This window comes from Eschrichtius robustus, chromosome 10 (assembly GCF_028021215.1).
Source record: "Eschrichtius robustus isolate mEscRob2 chromosome 10, mEscRob2.pri, whole genome shotgun sequence".
In the NCBI taxonomy this organism is placed as follows: Eukaryota; Metazoa; Chordata; class Mammalia; order Artiodactyla; family Eschrichtiidae; genus Eschrichtius; species Eschrichtius robustus.
In genome coordinates this window covers 33,107,945-33,124,747 of record NC_090833.1, presented here as the reverse complement: position 1 = coordinate 33,124,747, position 16,803 = coordinate 33,107,945, and the positions used below count along the sequence as shown (strand labels likewise).

Below are 16,803 nucleotides of genomic sequence, written 5' to 3'. Positions count from 1 at the left end.
CCCACACATACCCCTCCCACACATACCCCTCCCCACACACCCCTCCCCACACACCCCTCCCCCCACATCCCTTCCCCACACCCCTGCCACACACACCCCTCCCCCACACACCCCTCCCCACACAGCCTCCCCACACACCCCTCCCACACACCCCTCCACACACACCCCTCCCACACACCGCTCCCACACACACCCCTCCCACACACCTCTCCCCCACACCCCCCTCCCCCCACACCCCTTCCACACACCCCTCCCCACACACCCCTCCCCCACACACCCCTCCCTGGCTGGTCTCGGACTTAAAAATACCCACGCCCATGCCCACATCCGCACACAAACACCCTCACAGGCGCACTCTGCAGCTGCTCAGACACTCGGTTGTGCGCAAAGCGGCAGGCTTGCCCAGACTAATTGTGGCAGATAAATCACATTTTTCTTCCTGGAATTTGCTGTGAGGCCTAACTTGTTGCCCTGTGTGTATATGATGTTTTCTGGTCAAGGAAAAGTAGACTTTAGAAGGACTTGGAAATTTGCATCTGGAGAGCTGGAGGAAAGCCTCGCACATGACATTTACCCCCCACCCCCACGCCCCCCAAAAAAGTAAACCAAGGAGAATAGTCTGAATGTGAAATAACAAAAATTATTAAAGAAAATGAATAATCTCAGGGATGTAACACCACATAAGATCCAGTGATACATTTGATCCTTGATGCCCCTCCACAATCTCTGCTCAGCTTACACACCTCCAGTGACAGGGGACTCATTTCCTGCCTTCATATGTACAAGCTGGATAAAATCATCTGTTTCTGAGAAAGATAAATCAAGGTCCCACATATCCTCTAGAACTTCCTTTGAAACTGCTACAAGATGTACTCTTGATTTGAAAAGAGTCAGGAAGGCAATTGAAAAAGTATAGTTTTTTACTTTATGAACATCTTTTTCTTGAACGGGGTCAACTGGCAACACAATAATAATGTTTTCAGAGGGTAGAGTCCAAAAGTCAAGAGATGGGACTAAGTTAACTTCTATTTCACAATATCCCTGACTGTGATTTGACTTGTTACTTGAAAAATGCATAAGGTTGGTACTTCCTTCAAGGACAGATTGCGTCAGGCAGCAGAAGATGGTGTGGCTGGTCACACCCAAGAAAAGCAGACACAAACTGTAGCCTGCAGATTGGGCAACAAAACTGGAACCCGATTCTTTCTGTTTCTGCCCGGGATAAAATGTCACACTTAATTTTTCCCAGGTCAGACCAGCAGGCAGGGAAGTGACAGAGTCTAGCCAGCCAGGCTTGCTTCCTTCTGCAAGCACCCCTCTCCTCCCACCATCCCATAGAGTAACGGGATTCTTTCTGTGATTCTCTCTCCAGGTGTGTCTCTTCTGTTATTCAACCCTTCTGTAGAGTACTTTCTCTCAGCAGTTATATATTTTTGTCTCTAAGGTCTCTAATTGATTTTTTCTTTTTTAAAATATTTATTTATTTATTTATTTTTGGCTGTGTTGGGTCTTTGTTGCTGCGTGTGGGCTTTCTCTAGCTGCAGTGAGCAGGTGCTACTCTTCATTGTGGTGCACGGGCTTATCATTGTGGTGGCTTCTCTTGTTGCGGAATACAGGCCCTAGGCGCGCGGGCTCTAGAGCGCAGGCTCAGTAGTTGTGGCACACAGGCTTAGCTGCTCCGCAGCATGTGGGATCTGCCCGGACCAGGGCTCGAACCTGGGTCCCCTGCATTGGCAGGCAGACTCCTAACCACTGCACCACTAGGGAAGCCTTGATTCTTTTCTATAACCACTGTTCTTATTTCATAATAGTTTGTCCTTGTTTCTTGGCTGTAATATCCTCCCTTTTCTCCCTGAGAATATATAGTATTTACTTAGACTCCTGATTGGATCGTGTTCTTAGCTGTTTCCTCAGGAAACCTTCCATGGTTGATGTTGTTGTTTCTCTTTCAGAGTGTTGCCTTTCCTCAAATGTGTAGTGTTTCTTGTTTGTGTGTTTGCTTTAGAAATTGGAATCCCTCTTTAGTCTGTTTCCTGCCTCTGTTTGTACAAATTACTAGGGAGTTGGGTGGTAGCTACTTCTGCAGGTTTCAGGAAGGTGACGGGAGGAGTAGGATGTGCCAGCAGGCAGGGCACCTCAACAGCTGATCTTAGATGTTTGGGGTACCCCTGGACCTCCCAGGGTCCACTAGCCACCTGGGGCTCTGCCCTATCTCTTTGCTCCAGTAAACGACTCTTATTATCCTTGTAGCAGGAGTGGAAGTGGGAGGTGAGGGGAGATGGGCAGGGCTCCATGGCTATCTAGCTCCAGAATTTCAACCTATCTCCCTGTCAGAGCCACACCCTGCTCCTGGCTTCCACTCCTCCCTTGCCTGATATTTTTCTACCTGTGGTTTCTCTCCACCACTGAAGCCTCTGGCTTCAGCTTCCCATGTTTTCTCTTTGCCATTCCTCACTGTTTCAGATTCAGTATCACTCGCCATCTTATTTTTGAGCATGACTATTTTGGAACTATCCACTCTGTCATCTCTATGGATTTGATATAGGAAGGCGAATCTGGCCCAGGGAAAGAGGGGTTTGGGAGAAGGCACAGCCTTAGATGGCGGGTGTATCATGGTGTCAGGGCCTTGTGTGTGGCCATGCAATTGCTGGCTTCTTCTCTTGCGGGTGCTTCTGTGGTTTCCTTGGAGGTTCTCTAGCTGGGGGCCCCCGACTGCAGTCCTCTGCTGTAGTGCAGTGTCTCCTGTGGCTGACCACTCCTGACCATCAGCCCCCATTGGTCCTCCCCTCTATCTGAGCTCTCAGCTGACTCCTTTCCTTGGGATCCACATCTAACCCCCCAGGAAACCTGTACTGTGTCTCCCATTGGTGGTGGACACGCAACCTGCTTTAGAGACACCCCCCAACCCCCATTCTGGGGCTATTCCAGCCAGCTTTCGGTCTTTAGATTTTTCCAGAAGAGAGCCAGCCATCATCCACATATCTCCAAAAGCCTCGGGAATACATATCAAATTCTTGAAGTCCCTTCCCTTGGCTTTGAGGAGGGGAATCGGGCCCACCCAGTACACTGACAGCTCTCCAAGGGAATTCTTCCTCTACAATCTCTTCCTGGTTCATCTTCAACTTCTCCTTTTCACTCTTGAGGTAGGTAATGAGATAATAGTTGGAAGATGGGTTTCACAAGCTTTCAGCATGACCTGCTTAGCAAACTCACAACTACTGTAATGGGCTCAGGTTTGAGACATCAGTCAGAACTGAGCAGGAAGAGTCCCACTTTAATGTCCTGTTACTTAAGAGTCTGTAATCCTGCATTTTCTTTTAAACATACCTAATGAAATATATATTAATTGGCCCCCATTTTTTTTTTTCAGGGAGCAAGAGGACCTAATGGCTCAGTTGGTGAAAAGGTAAAAAATGAAAATGAAAAAGAAAAAGCTTTCTCCTCCTTCCTCCCCTCTCTCTGGGTTTAGTATAATTGAACTGTTGGGCTAGAGTATTGAATATATAAATGTCATGGATCAGAGAGAAACATCTGGAAGGAACTGCTTGGGGAAGGCAGAACAGCTGGAGCAGAGTGAATAACCCACCAGGTTTTCTCCTTTCTCACCCCCTCCACCCTAATTCATTCAATGAGCGCCATTAGCTTATCTCCAAGTGAAATGTCAATTGGCAAGATAGCTGTTTCTGTACAATTAAGTAGCGCTGATCAGAGAATCCAACAATCTAATTAAGTTCAAAGAACAATTTTTTGACTCAGTTGCGGATGTTGTTCCTTCCATGAGTGACTCCAAGGCTAGATAATCAGCCTGTCCCCTTCCTTACAGGGTGATCCCGGCAACAGAGGCTTACCAGGACCCCCAGGGAAAAATGGACAAGTTGGCGCTCCTGGGGTCATGGGACCCCCAGGGCCCCCTGGACCCCCTGGGCCCCAAGGCCCTGGATGTGCAATGGGACTTGGATTTGAGGTATTTTTCCTCCTTTCTGTGGTTAAAGAACAACGTGCGCTAAGGACTACTGGAAAGGCCAGCTAACTGAACGCCAAGGTGGTGCTGATTCCCCACTGAGCCCCAGCTCCCAGCACCACACCTGGCACAGGGAGGTGCTCGGGAATCAGTACTGAAATTCTCATTCTTCTTCCTTCCCTAGGATACTGAAGGCTCTGGGAGCGTCAGGCTGTTGCCTGAGCCCGGAATCTCTGGACCAATGGCTTCAAGTGTAGGTTGACTTTTTACACCTTCATTTTGAGGACTGTCATGCTGTCACACTGGAGTGGAGAAGCTGTGGGGTGCCATCCTGGCTCTGCTACTTTCACTAATTCACCCTCTCTGCGCCTCCAGCTTCCAGCTGTGTGGTGGGGAGACCAGGTGCTCTTTATAGCTTGTTTCTTTGAGGAGTAGCACAGAGGTTTTGCACAAAACATCTTGTGGGAAAACTTGAAAATTATCTTTGTCTCTCTCTGCAGTCCCTTACCATCAAGCATCTCTGCTTCATTGCCTCCTTCCTGCTGCCCATTCAAGACTCACACTTTGCCCCGTTTCAGAATCCCATGCTCTTAACAAGTACCCTTCCCCACTACATCTACCCCCCAGGGAGGTGTTGTCCATCTTCTGCTATGATACCTGCTCTCAAGAGGACCAATCCCCAGGATCTCATTATATTTGAGATCCAAGCGGTACCCAGAGCTGAGCACACCAGTGCAGGAGGAGCTGAGCCTCGCAAAGGGGAGCAGCACAGCCCCCTCCGTGATTGAATAGGAAGACCTCCCCCACACCCCAGATGCAGAGGGCTCTGGGTTCAGGGTCAAAAGGACACTCACTCCGTGCTGGGAGAGGGCCTCTGGTCCTCTTACTGTCTGTGAGATATTCCTTCCTTCTGACTCTGTAAGGGGAATTTGCCCCTCATCTTTTGCTCCCATTATCTGGGACAAAATCCTTGTAAGAGCTTAGGGAGAATGGCAAGATGGGAGGATAGATGGAGAGTGGGCAAAGTGAATAGAAAAAAACCCAAAGAATATTTGTTTGTCTGTTTTGCCAGGGTCCCAAAGGAGAAAAAGGAGACCAGGGACCCAAGGTGAGGTCACAGATCTGAAGTGGGGGTGAGAGAAATTTTCAGCCTGGTTCTAGGAGCATTATCCACATACAGTGAATTTTTTTCCACTCTCACTGCTATATCCAGGGTGAAAGAGGGATGGATGGAGCCAGCGTTGTGGGACCCCCTGGGCCCAGGGGGCTACCAGGGCGCATCGAGGTCTTATCTAGTGTGAGTATCACCAGGTATCACCAGCATGGCTGCTTTTGCTAAAGGGGAGGGAAGGTTGTCCACAACTTCAGGGCCTTCAGGGCTGCTCTTTATGCAGGGGGCACATAGCTGGCATCTGGTGTTGGAGTTCCTACCTGCCAGCATGGCCCACCTGTCTGTTCCTACCCTGGTACCACTATTGTCACACATAGTGTGTCCAGAACCCTCTCTTCTGGTTGGCAGCATTTGCAGTCAGGAGGCTGAGTGTAACAGAGCTGTAACCGAGAGGCAAGGAACATAAGTGGGGGAACGAGGGAGGAAAGATGGTTTAGGGTATGACAAATCAAGGAAGACTTTCTGGAAGAAGTCTCCTTGAGCAGGGACTTGAAAGCTAAGAAGGATTCACCAGGTAAGTATGGAGGACAGGACTTCCAGAACTCAGGTGGTCAAGACACTCTGAGCCGAAGCACAGAAGAGAAAAACATGGGTGTGTCTAAGGCACAGGGAGCTGATGGGCATGGGGGTGGGTGGAGAGCGATGGAAATTTGGAGAGAAGACTGGGATGTGGGCTGGGACACGATCACACTCCACTGAATATTAGAACATCACATTTGTGAGAAACTGTGGCCCTTCCAAGAGAAATAATGTCATACTGGTACATGACAGAAAGACAAAAAGTCCCAAATAAGTGGAAAAAAGAATGACTAGAGTTTTTTTTTGTTTTTTTTGTTTTTGTTTTTTTAAGTATGATTAAAAAATATCAAGTATAGGTAAGGGTGGAGTGAAATAGATAATCTCACATACTTTGTTGGAAGTGTAAGTTGTACGGCCCCTTTAGACAGCTCTTTGGCAATCTGTTAAAACTAAAAATGTTCATACCGAAAACTTCCATATGGAAAGACCTCCATGCTGTATGATTGAGTGAAAAAAGCAAGTTGAGGAGTAATACCTACAACCTGATGCCATTTATATAAAATAACCACATGGACAAACACACACACACACACACCCAACAACACTGTTTTCTATGGGTATTAATATTATTATTAATTTATAATTATATAACATATAAATATTATATTTAAAATTATAAAAGAAAAAAGGCATTTATGTATGGTGCAATTTTAAGATTAATCGAAGAGGAAAGTTATAAGGCGGCTCAGGGCTGTGTTGTAAGTGGGAGGGATGGGTGTGTTGGCAGTGGGTGGGTGTTGTCAGTGTCTGCTTGTGTCTGCCATGCGGGGTGACTTCAGTTAAAGCCTCACTGCCGGGAGCAAGGTGGGACACGTGCCACCCTCTGTCTCTTTGTCTGGTTTTTCTCTTTTCAGCCTTTGATCAACATCACCCATGGATTCATGAATCTCTCGGACATTCCTGAGCTCGTCGGGCCTCCGGTGTGTATCCACAGCTGCCCTAGAGTGAGGGTCCTACCCAGACACCCCAGTTGAAACTAAGTTGGGTTGGTTTGGAATCCTTTGAGCTCCTGAAGCATAGAGCTAGAGTGTCTCGAAGTGTAGAATAGAAAGAGAGCTTTGCATTTCTGAGAAGTTGCTGTCACATTGATTTGTGCGGGGAGTTTTGTCCAATGCAGTGGAAGCTTCCAGTCCCTTGCATCAGAAATATGTGTAATTGAAATCAGAGAATCATAAGTAACAAATTGATTGATGTCTGAGCAGTGCTTTGGGCATGCTTTTATTTACATGATCTCATTTCCCAGAATGGGAGGAGCCTAGAGAGACCTATCCTTGTGCTGATGGGGAAACTGGCGCATGAGGAGGGAACGTGACTGGCTTCAGTCTTTCTGGCCCCATTTAGAGATCAGGAACACACAGAGACGCTACCTTATTTCTGCAAGTCCACAGCGTCAGTCCATGACACAACAGGACCTAAGAGGAAGGAAGCTTCCTCCTGCAGTCTGTGCAGTGAATCCACACTGCATCTTCCATATCTGCTGGTGACAGCTGGGGAGAGAGGAAAGAGCTCTGGCCTTAGGAGCCTTGGGTTCCAGCCCCATCTCCTCTACATAATGCTCTGAGACTCTCATCGTCTCTCTGATAACACCTCACCAGCCTTTGGGGCAGCTTATAAGAGGTGATGGATGCAAAACTGCTTTGCAAACTGTGGCACTCTGTGGAAGCCGACACAGAGATTGAGGCTTATACTTCCACAGCTGCGCAGTCCAGGTGTCTGCCGGGGCCACCCGCCCTGCACTCCCCGGTGAGATTGGCCTGAACCTCTGCCGTCCACATCCTGGGGAGAATTCAGTGCTCTCCCCAAGGCTTCTGCAAATATCTGCACGATTCCTTTAGAGCCAGTATCTCCTTCTGCTGAGTGGCCTCTGTTGGTGGGTCATTTCACTGTCTCTTCTATACTACATCCAGTGGGTCTCCCTTTCCTTGATTTCTACTAAAATCATCCAAAACACCCCAGTAAGCAAACCCTAAAGCAAACAAGCAAGTCATTTCACAAAAGTTTTTCCCAAACTATTGGGGGTTGAGAGTGTTAGGTGGCTTAATTCTAAAGCAAAACACAGACAGCCTCAGATCTAAGAATCAACATCTCTGTTCTAAGAGTCCTTGGGCCTTGTCTGCCCCCACCCCTTCTCTCTTTTCCCCACCCGAGAATCCTCCTTCTGTCCCAATCCCTGTCCTCCTGTTTGGCAAATCCAGGCCCTCAAGGGTCCCCTTCGTCCCTAACGGAAGATCAAGATTTTCCTACTCAGAGGCAGTTCCCTCCCAGCTGTACCTTTATACTTTTCCACTCTACTATATGTACACCGTATAGATATATGTATATATTATATTATATTTTATATATATATATATATATATATATATATATATATATATATATATATAAGTCCTTTGTTGCTTCTGCATCCTCAGATTCAACCAACCTTGGATAAAAAGTGCTGAAAAAAAAATTCCAGAAAACTTCAAAAAGCAAAACTTGAGTTTGCTGCATGCTGGCAATTATTTACATAGCTTTTACATTGGTTTTACAGCTATTTACATAGCATTTACATTGTATTAGGTGTTATAAGTAATCTAGAGATGATTTAAAGTGTATGGGTATATGGAGTATGTATGTAGGTTATATGCCAACACTACACCATTTTATATAAGGGCCTTGAGCATCTGCGGATTTTGGTATCCACAGGGGATCCTGAAACCAATACCCCTCGGATACCCAGGGACGACTGTACAGTATATTGAGAAAGTTGTTGCCATTCGGTTATATCTCTCTTTATATATGTATTCTGCTAAACTCTTATGTCTTTAATAGGTATGTGGGTATCTGGGCTTGGAGGAAAAAGAGTCCTGGCCCCATGTGGAGTAAACCACAAATTTTCTGTTGCCTGGAGCCTTTAAAATGGCTGGTCCTTTAAAATTCTCCCTCTTACTGAGGGAAAAGAACTGAGTCTCACCAACTGCCCCCACTTCCACCCCCAAATTCCCCAGCACACCCTTTGGGCCCACTCCTCAAGAGTTTAGGAACTTGTTTTCTGAGAACATTTGTGGAGGTTGAGCACTGCATTCATTGCCCCAGAGGTTTCTGACGCTGAGTGATTTCACGGAAGAGGAGGCTGGGACTTAAAGTGCCGAGAGTCCTGGCTCGGGGGAGCAGAGGCTCCAGACTCCTGAGCAGTTCCTGGCTCTGTGCTAACTAGTGTGTGACTGCACGGTTCCTTCCCCTCCCGGGCCTCGGCATCCTCTGCAAAATGGATCCTGAGCCCCACTGTGTGGGAACATGCTTGGGCCTTTGGAAGGTGCTGGAGGGAGTGGGCCCCTGAGGTACAGGTTCCTGCTGGCCTGGAAATGCTGCTCCTAACCTGCCTGCTTTGTCTGTCTGTGTCACAGGGCCCCGAGGGCATGCCTGGGCTGCCAGGATTTCCAGTGAGTAGCACAGTAGCCATCTTCCTTTGTGCCCCGAGGCTGTGTGCATTCTGTTCCTTCCACCTGGAACGCTGTTCCTCTCCATCTGCACAACTGACCTCTAGCGCCGTCTTGTTCATGTAGCCTTTCCTCGTTGCCCCCATCTGGAGTGATCCTTCCGTCCTTTGAATCCCATAGGGCTTTATTTTCACCTCTGCTGTCGTTCTTTTCTGCCTTGAATAGCAGTTATTTGTACCCTTATCATTTTTTCCTCAACTGTACTGTGACCAGCTAGCAGGGGGTCAGGTCTTGTTCATCTCTTTCTAGCCCAGGGCAGCCAGAACCAGAGCTGGAGTCTGTGGTTGGCTACCTATAAATGAGTGGATGAATCAAGCATTTCAAATAGATAGAGTCAGAGTAGATAAAATCCCTAGAGAGAGAAGATGGTGGCGATGGAGGATGGAGAGAGGGGAATCATAGCCTGGAAGTCCAAAATTAATAGTCTGTGTGCACCACGCTATGGGGCTTCCACCATGGAAGGTGAAAATGCATTTCTGTGTAGAAAGTGATCAGTTTAGTCTAAAAGTTTGAGCCTGCACTGAAGCCCAAGGCTCCAGAGTGAAATCTGTACAATTTCTCCATACATTGCAGCCCTGAAAGGCCTAATGCCAATGGTGACATGCGCTGCTTCCAGGATAAATGAAGGAAATTTATCAAAAAATGTAATAGAAATGTGTTGTTGATGGTAGAATTATAATGATCTCTTTTTCTTTTTTTATACTTTTCTGCACTTCTACATTTTTTAAAAGGAGCATGTGCTATGTTGACACTAAAAATACATGGGAACTAGACATTAAAAAGCAGGAGAGGGTGGCAGCCACGGAGAAGACCTCTTAGTTAGGAAGAGAAGAGGCCAGAACTCTGAGCTTGATCTCCAGCCCCAGCTTGGCTGCTCCAAAGCCAGAGCGTGTTCCAGACACATTTTTCTCTAAATGACTGGTTCCGTGTTCCCGAGGGAGCCCTAGGCTCCTCAGAAGAGCCTTTGGGGCCACTTCAGGAGTAAGGAGGGGGCCAAGTAGGCAGGATCCAGGCCACTGCCGAAGCTCCATTTGACGTATTTTATACATTGGGCGTTTGTTTGACTTTACTTGAAAAAGGAGAATGAAAAGAGTTTCACTGCTAAAAAATAATAATAACAAATATTTGAAGGCCACTGCGTTAACCCAGAAGGTAGGGACTTGTGAAAAGGTAAATTGCAATAAAGTGTTGAAACTCTTTTTTGGGGGCAGACGTCTGGCTGTGTGAGTCATTGTCACAGATATTAAGTGTATGTTGGAGTTGAGACGAGGTCACCTCTGACCGGGTGTGCAGACTTTTGGTTCTGCAGAGGGAATGGCGGTGGCGGGCGGGTGAGGGGTGCAGAGAGGCTAAGGGGATAGGCTCGCCCCTGGTGGAGTGACGGGAGTGGAAGATGAGGCGCTGAGGCCGGCTGGGATCAGTTTGGGTGTCAGGCTAGGGTGTTTGGATCCCATCCCGTAGGTAGTGGGGAGCCAGAGAAGGGGCAGGAGTCATGGAGGGTGAATGATGGGGGCGGTGGGCTGCAGGACGGCCCCGAGGACCCATGAGTGAGCAGAGGCAGCAGGCAGTTTCAATGGTGCCCATTGGAGGAAACCACAGTTCAAAGAGGAGTGGGGCCTCCAGGCCTCCTAACACTCAGTGCTGTCTTCTTTCCACCAGACCACAATTTCTAGACCACTTAATATTAGGAAAACATCGTGACTAATTGTGACTTCCACTGGCACTCTGTGCTCTTTTACTTTTTGGAACAACAACAACTTTGTTTAGTTAAAGCATTTTAATCTTAACAAACAACCGAATACCCTCCAATGATTCCTTCTAGGGACCCAGAGGACCAAAAGGTGACACTGGTGTGCCTGGATTTCCAGGACTAAAAGGAGAACAGGTAAGAAGGGCCCAGCTATCTGGGTGGGATTGTGCTCTAGAATTTGGTAAATATTTCAAATGGGCTGAAAGTAGCTGTTAACTTTTTAAAATTTTGAGATATAACTCACACACCATAAAATCCACCCCTTTCAATTGTGAAGTTCAGTGATTTTTGGTATATTCACAAGGTTGTGCAGCCATCACCACTACCTAATTCTAGGACATTTTCATCATGCCAAAAGAAACACTGTATCTAGTAGCAGTCACTCCCCGGCTGTTAACTTTCATGATCTCAAGGTTCCTCCAGGGTGAAGGTGAGGTGGGGGGAGAAACAGATTTTCATCATAGTTTGGAAAGAGAACTCAACCCAATGCTCCCTTGAACGCTGTGCTTTGTCTAACTGCCCGCGGGCACCTGCATTAGAGTGTGCACTCCCCGAGGGCAGGCACATCCACTTTCTTTTCTGTAGCTCCAGTACTTAGTACTGCTCCTGGTACACAAATGGCACTTAAAACATTTGTTGGATGAAAAGATGTATAAGTAATGAATACAATGATGCTAATATTTAGAAATCATTATTTTATTAAACTATTATTAGTATAAGCGGGGGCATTCCACACTTGGATGGCAGTCTTGGTCCAGAAGTTTTGGAATATTTAGCATGCAGAGCACTTCCTGAAAATTCCAAGGGCATTGAAATGACCTTTGTACCCTTCCACATTTGCCTCTTAGAATTAATTTCCCAGTTGGTTTTTATAGATAAGGGGAGAGTGACGTCCATAAATGGATTGCAGTTATTCTGGATTGGATTCATTTATTCATCCATCCATTTATATACTCATCCAGATTACATCCATTCCCTAAGGTGTGCCAGCCGGTTTCCTATACTAGGCACTAGGGGTAGAGAAATAAGATGTGAGGAACAGACATGCAGACAGCCAGCAGAGTGCGTGGTCATTGCTATAACGGGGGTCTGTACAAAGCCAGTGGGAGCAGCCCTGAGCCTGCCTTGGGGAGTCAAGGAGGGTGTGTGTGTCTCTAAGAGGAGGGAGCATTAGGCTACTCTCTTTCCTTCCTCCCCCCACCATTTCCCACTAGCCCCACAGAGGGGGAGAGAGTCTCCAGTGTCTGTTGGGCCACAGTTCCAGGGGGTGGAGGGTTCAGTGTGCTGGGTCTGAGTTTAGCGTTACATGGGACCATGTCTTGGGATGCCTTTTGCTGCCACGGGCCTACAGAGATGGCGTGGGGTCAGGGCAGTTCTGGCTTGGGAGGAGGCCTGGTCAAACAGGATTGGCTCTTGCTTTAAACGCTCTGTTTTCTATGTGGCAAGGTCGGGTGGATCTAGAGGGACCTACGTGCCATCTCTTCCCTAATCCCCTGCCACTTTGAAAACTGGGAAGAGTGCCGAGGCAGGTCTGCTCTGATCCTCGCAGCCAACGCGCTTTCTCTCGCTCTGCCTCTAATGCTTTTGTGCTTGCTTCTTCTTGCTGCTGGCGTGCTCAGGACTGCTTTTCCTCACCAGCGAAGTGGTAAGATCCAAATAGCAGGTGTGGGCTTGGGGGACGGAGAGGAGAGGCTGCTTGGCTTGCTTTGGCACCACTGCCTTGGCTGCTTCCAGCCCTGTTGAAGGGAGACTTTTGTGTGGTCCAGCCCAGTTCCCCAGCGGCTAGCATTGAAGTTTGGGGCCAGAGCCTTGAATGGTTCCTCTCCCTGGCCTTTCCTCTGGACATGTATCTTCTTGGAAGCCTCCTGGGATAGTAGATGGCCCTGCTGAGCACAGGATTGGGGGCGGGATCCTGTGTCCCTGCCACCAGTCTACCCATCACCCCTATTTCCCAGCAACTGAGATAACTTTGCCTGATCAAGTGAGCATTTGCACAGGAGCCTGGAGTTTGGAGGCAAAGTTCCACATGGAGACTCAGGGCCCCTGTGTTGGAGAGGCCTCCACTGTTCATGCTGTCATCACTTTCCCAATTTTAGATGTTTTAACAAGACTAAGGATTCTAGGTGGGAACAGATCTCAAGTCGAGTTGTTAGGAAAGCAAGCCACCAAATATATTAGGAGCCAGAGGTTCTAAGCGGGGAGCCACACAGCCAGAGGTGGGACGGACCTTGTTGGGACTGATTCCTGGAGGGTTGAGAGTGGGGACGCTGATCTGGCAGCAGCGGGAGCCCCAGAGGGGCTTGCAGGACCCCAACCTGTGCTTTCAGACAGTAACTGATGGTACATGGAGGGAACAGTCCAGAGAACATTTAATGACTTAGGAGGCTGCGCAATATTCTAGCAAGAGGTCATGTTGGGCAGTGGGGTTGGAGAGGCAGTGTGAAGGCCAGAGAAATCATGGCGATGAGCCTCCAGATAAGGCGGTGAGGCGGAGGCCCGGCTTCATCAAAAGGTTCTCTGAATTGCAGGGTGAGAAGGGAGAGCCAGGCGCCATCCTGACGGGGGATATTCCTCTGGAAAGGCTGAGGAGCCAAAAGGTAATTGTGTCACCAGACCCTGAAGGCACACATCTTCTACATCCTATCTTTGTTTCTGTCGCAAACCGCGTTCATCTGAGTGACAAGTCTGTGTCTCCCTGTTTTAGGGTGAATCTGGAGAGCGTGGAGCCCCGGGACCAATGGTAAGCCAGAGCGTCTCGCCCCTGCATCTGGACTGGGGTTTGAAGCATTTATTGTACTTTGGCTCAACTAGATTGAGTTGTCCCAGCTGTGAAAATAAAAAGGATGTGGCAAAATGTATCTGTGTCAAGGGTAGGCTAACTGCAATTAAATAAAATCTCAGTGGTTCAGCACAGTAGCAGCTTGGTTCTCACTTATGCAGAGTCCACTGTGGTGGTTCCCAGTTGGACATCTCCCCTCCAAGCAGTGACTCGGGGATCCAGGATGCTTGCATCCTGTGACTCTGCCCTCTGGTGGATTCAAGGCCACAGTGGCATCTTCCAGCTGATAGGCTGAGGTTGGGGAGGGGGAAGAGACCATGGAAGATGATGAACTCCACTTCTGGCCAGACCTCTGATGCAGGAGGCGGGGGTGGGAGTGGGGGTGGGGATAGGTCTCAGAAATGTGGTTTAGCTCTGTGTCCAGAAGGAGAGGGGAAGCGGATGGTGGTGAGACCCATAGTTGTACAGGTCTTGCCAGCTAAAGATTGTCATTACCCAGGGAACCTGGGCCTTTTGGCTTCTGGTCTTGGATCTGCTGCCCATTTGCTGTATGACCTCAAACAAGTCCTCTTCTCTCTCTGGGCTTTTGTCTTCCCATCTATAAGTGAGGGTATTGAATGAGTACTAGATGACATGATAGGGTCCTTCTTGCCTTACTGCTCCAGGAATCTATAATTTTGGGGGGCTGCTGAACAATTTTTAAGCTACCAGTTCTCTCCAGATGAACCCTAAACTTGCCCCTCGTATATTTCTTCCCAAAGAACAAAGAAAACTCATAGAATATCCACCATGGGTCAGACAGTGATGCTTCAACACAGATCACCTCATTTCATTTTCACCACCCTAAGAGGCTAATGTCAGAAGCCCCATTTTATAGACCGGGAAACTGAGGTTAAAGACGTTAAGTAACTAGCCCACTGCCATACGGCTTGTTAGTGACCCAGCAGGGATTTGAACCCAGCCTGTCAAACTCTGTGTCCAGGTTTTTCCCAGCACACCTCACTGCCTCCAGTTGACACCTTCATTCTTCTGAAACATTTTGAGCTGGAGAACTGCACATTGGGGTTTGAATGCAGGGTTTGTTTGAAGCTGGATCTCAGGCCTGGGGAGAAAGGACCTCACATTTCTCTAACAGGCACGTGTCCTTGATGAATGGCCCATAACCTCCAAGGTGCATCCTTCAAAGGACCTTCTAAAGCTTTCGGTCCCTTAAGTCAGGCAGAATGGATGCCCTGGAGAGGTGTCCTTGGCCCTAGCTGCAGGCTAAGGCAGACTGGGAGAGTCTTGTGTCAACCACTGGGTAACACTTACTAATACCCAGTATGGTGGAAATACTAATTGTTAGCAGTGGTGGCCAGCAAGCTGCTGCAGATGGCCAGGGTAGTTGTTGCCACTGAAGCCCAGCTGTGCATAGCTTGCACAGACAGTAAGGGGGCACCTTCTTCTAATTTGCATAAGGTGTCATATGGGCTGTCTATGGCCCTCATGACTAGTATAGCTTACAACACTAGAGCCTTGTTACTCGAAGTGTGGCCCATGGACCAGCCTCAGCAGCATCACCTGGGAGCTCGTTGGAAAAGCAAAGCCTTATGCCCCACCCCGGATCTACTGGATCTGCATTTTGATGAGATCCAGGTGACTTGCGCACACTGATGTTTGAGAAGCCCTGCACTAGAATGTACCGCCACGTGGCCTGTGGCCTGTTAACTCCTTGATTTTCTTTTCCTGAGAGTAACCTGGTCTGGGTACTTTACATACAGAGCCTGTCTCAACACAGTCTATTTGCCATTTTTCAGGGTAAGTCTGAATACATTAATAGAGCAGGAAGAAGGGGCTTGATAGGCCCCAGGCTTAAACCAGTCATTCCCCTGGGAGACAGGACAGACCCAATTACAAAACAGGAAAGGTGTCAACTGGAAGTAGAGCTTGTTCTGGGAAGAGGTGGTACATTGTATGCATCCCGGACACTGGAAGGCATGAGGGTTCCGGCAGGAGGCTGGAACAGGGCAGCGGCTCTGGGAGCATGGGGACACAGAAAGCAAGCACTGGAATGCGGTCCACGGGCAGGGGCTCATCTGGAGAAGTGGGGCGCCAGGCCAAGATTCTGGTCCTTAGGGACGGGTGGGAGCAAGGCAGGAACCAAATCCTGAAGCAGGTTATTGGGCTTGGCTGACATGAGGAGTGAAGCAGGGCTGCATTATTCCAGCGGGGGACATGGAGAACCCTGGGACATAAGACCTAAGGCAAAGGTCCACGTTCTGAGCTGGCCCAGCACACGGCTACCTGGGAGCTGAGGCCCGGAGCTACTGACCTCTTGCTTCTTTGTTAGCTCTGACTGGCTGAGAGGGTTGGGTCCAGCGTCTGGACTGGGGTAGAGCCCCGCAGGAGGGACTGAGCAAGTGGGTCCAGCGGAGGACAGAGAGGCCAGGGGACAAGGAGCCAGGCAGGTGGACATTTCATAACTTCTCCTTGCCCTCCATCCTCCTATTAGTGGTGCATTGTCACCACTGCCCACAAAGGTAGGCTGGATGCCCCCCATCTCCCTAGCCCTTGAGTTTCTGTTCTTTCTTTTTTAATTGAAATATATTTTACATACAGCATTGTGTACATTTAAGGTGTACATGTTGATTTGATACATTTATATATTGTAATATGATTGCTGTTGTGGAGATAGCAGCTCTCTCACATCGCATAATTATCATTTCTTCTTTGTGGTTGGAATAAATAAGATCTAGACTCTTAGCAGTTTGAGGATTGTAATATTAATACAGTGTTGCTGTCCATATTCACTGTACCGTGCATGAGATCTCCAGGACCTAGCTGTCTACTAGTTGCAAGTTTGTACCTTAAACCTCACCTCTCCTATTCCCCCACCCTCCTACCCCTGCTAACCACCATCTTACTCTGTTTTTACAACTTTGGCTTTTTTAGATTCCACATATAAGTGACATCATACAGTATTTTTCTCTTTCTAATCTGGTATTTACTTTGCCTCCAGGGGCCCAGAGGACCACCAGGACACAAAGGAGAATTTGGCCTCCCTGGACGACCCGTAGGTGTTGGGGTTTCTCATATTGCATGTGA

The 16,803-nt window shown here is 48.2% G+C and overlaps 1 protein-coding gene across 4 annotated transcripts in view; it reads left to right on the top strand.

Moving 5' to 3' along the window:
• The window catches only part of COL15A1 (collagen type XV alpha 1 chain), a 99,270-nt gene that overhangs the window by 60,276 nt on the left and 22,191 nt on the right, over nucleotides 1-16,803 (top strand). For 3 of the 4 annotated variants that reach the window (XM_068551913.1, XM_068551912.1, XM_068551915.1), the window contains 11 exons: nucleotides 3,371-3,406; nucleotides 3,824-3,964; nucleotides 4,146-4,214; nucleotides 5,034-5,069; nucleotides 5,175-5,258; nucleotides 6,566-6,631; nucleotides 9,098-9,133; nucleotides 11,013-11,075; nucleotides 13,469-13,537; nucleotides 13,645-13,680; nucleotides 16,718-16,771. In XM_068551913.1, coding sequence (XP_068408014.1) covers nucleotides 3,371-3,406; nucleotides 3,824-3,964; nucleotides 4,146-4,214; nucleotides 5,034-5,069; nucleotides 5,175-5,258; nucleotides 6,566-6,631; nucleotides 9,098-9,133; nucleotides 11,013-11,075; nucleotides 13,469-13,537; nucleotides 13,645-13,680; nucleotides 16,718-16,771 — 690 coding nt within the window. The remainder of the gene's footprint in view (nucleotides 1-3,370; nucleotides 3,407-3,823; nucleotides 3,965-4,145; nucleotides 4,215-5,033; nucleotides 5,070-5,174; nucleotides 5,259-6,565; nucleotides 6,632-9,097; nucleotides 9,134-11,012; nucleotides 11,076-13,468; nucleotides 13,538-13,644; nucleotides 13,681-16,717; nucleotides 16,772-16,803) is intronic. The other variant, XM_068551914.1, reaches the window with a different exon arrangement.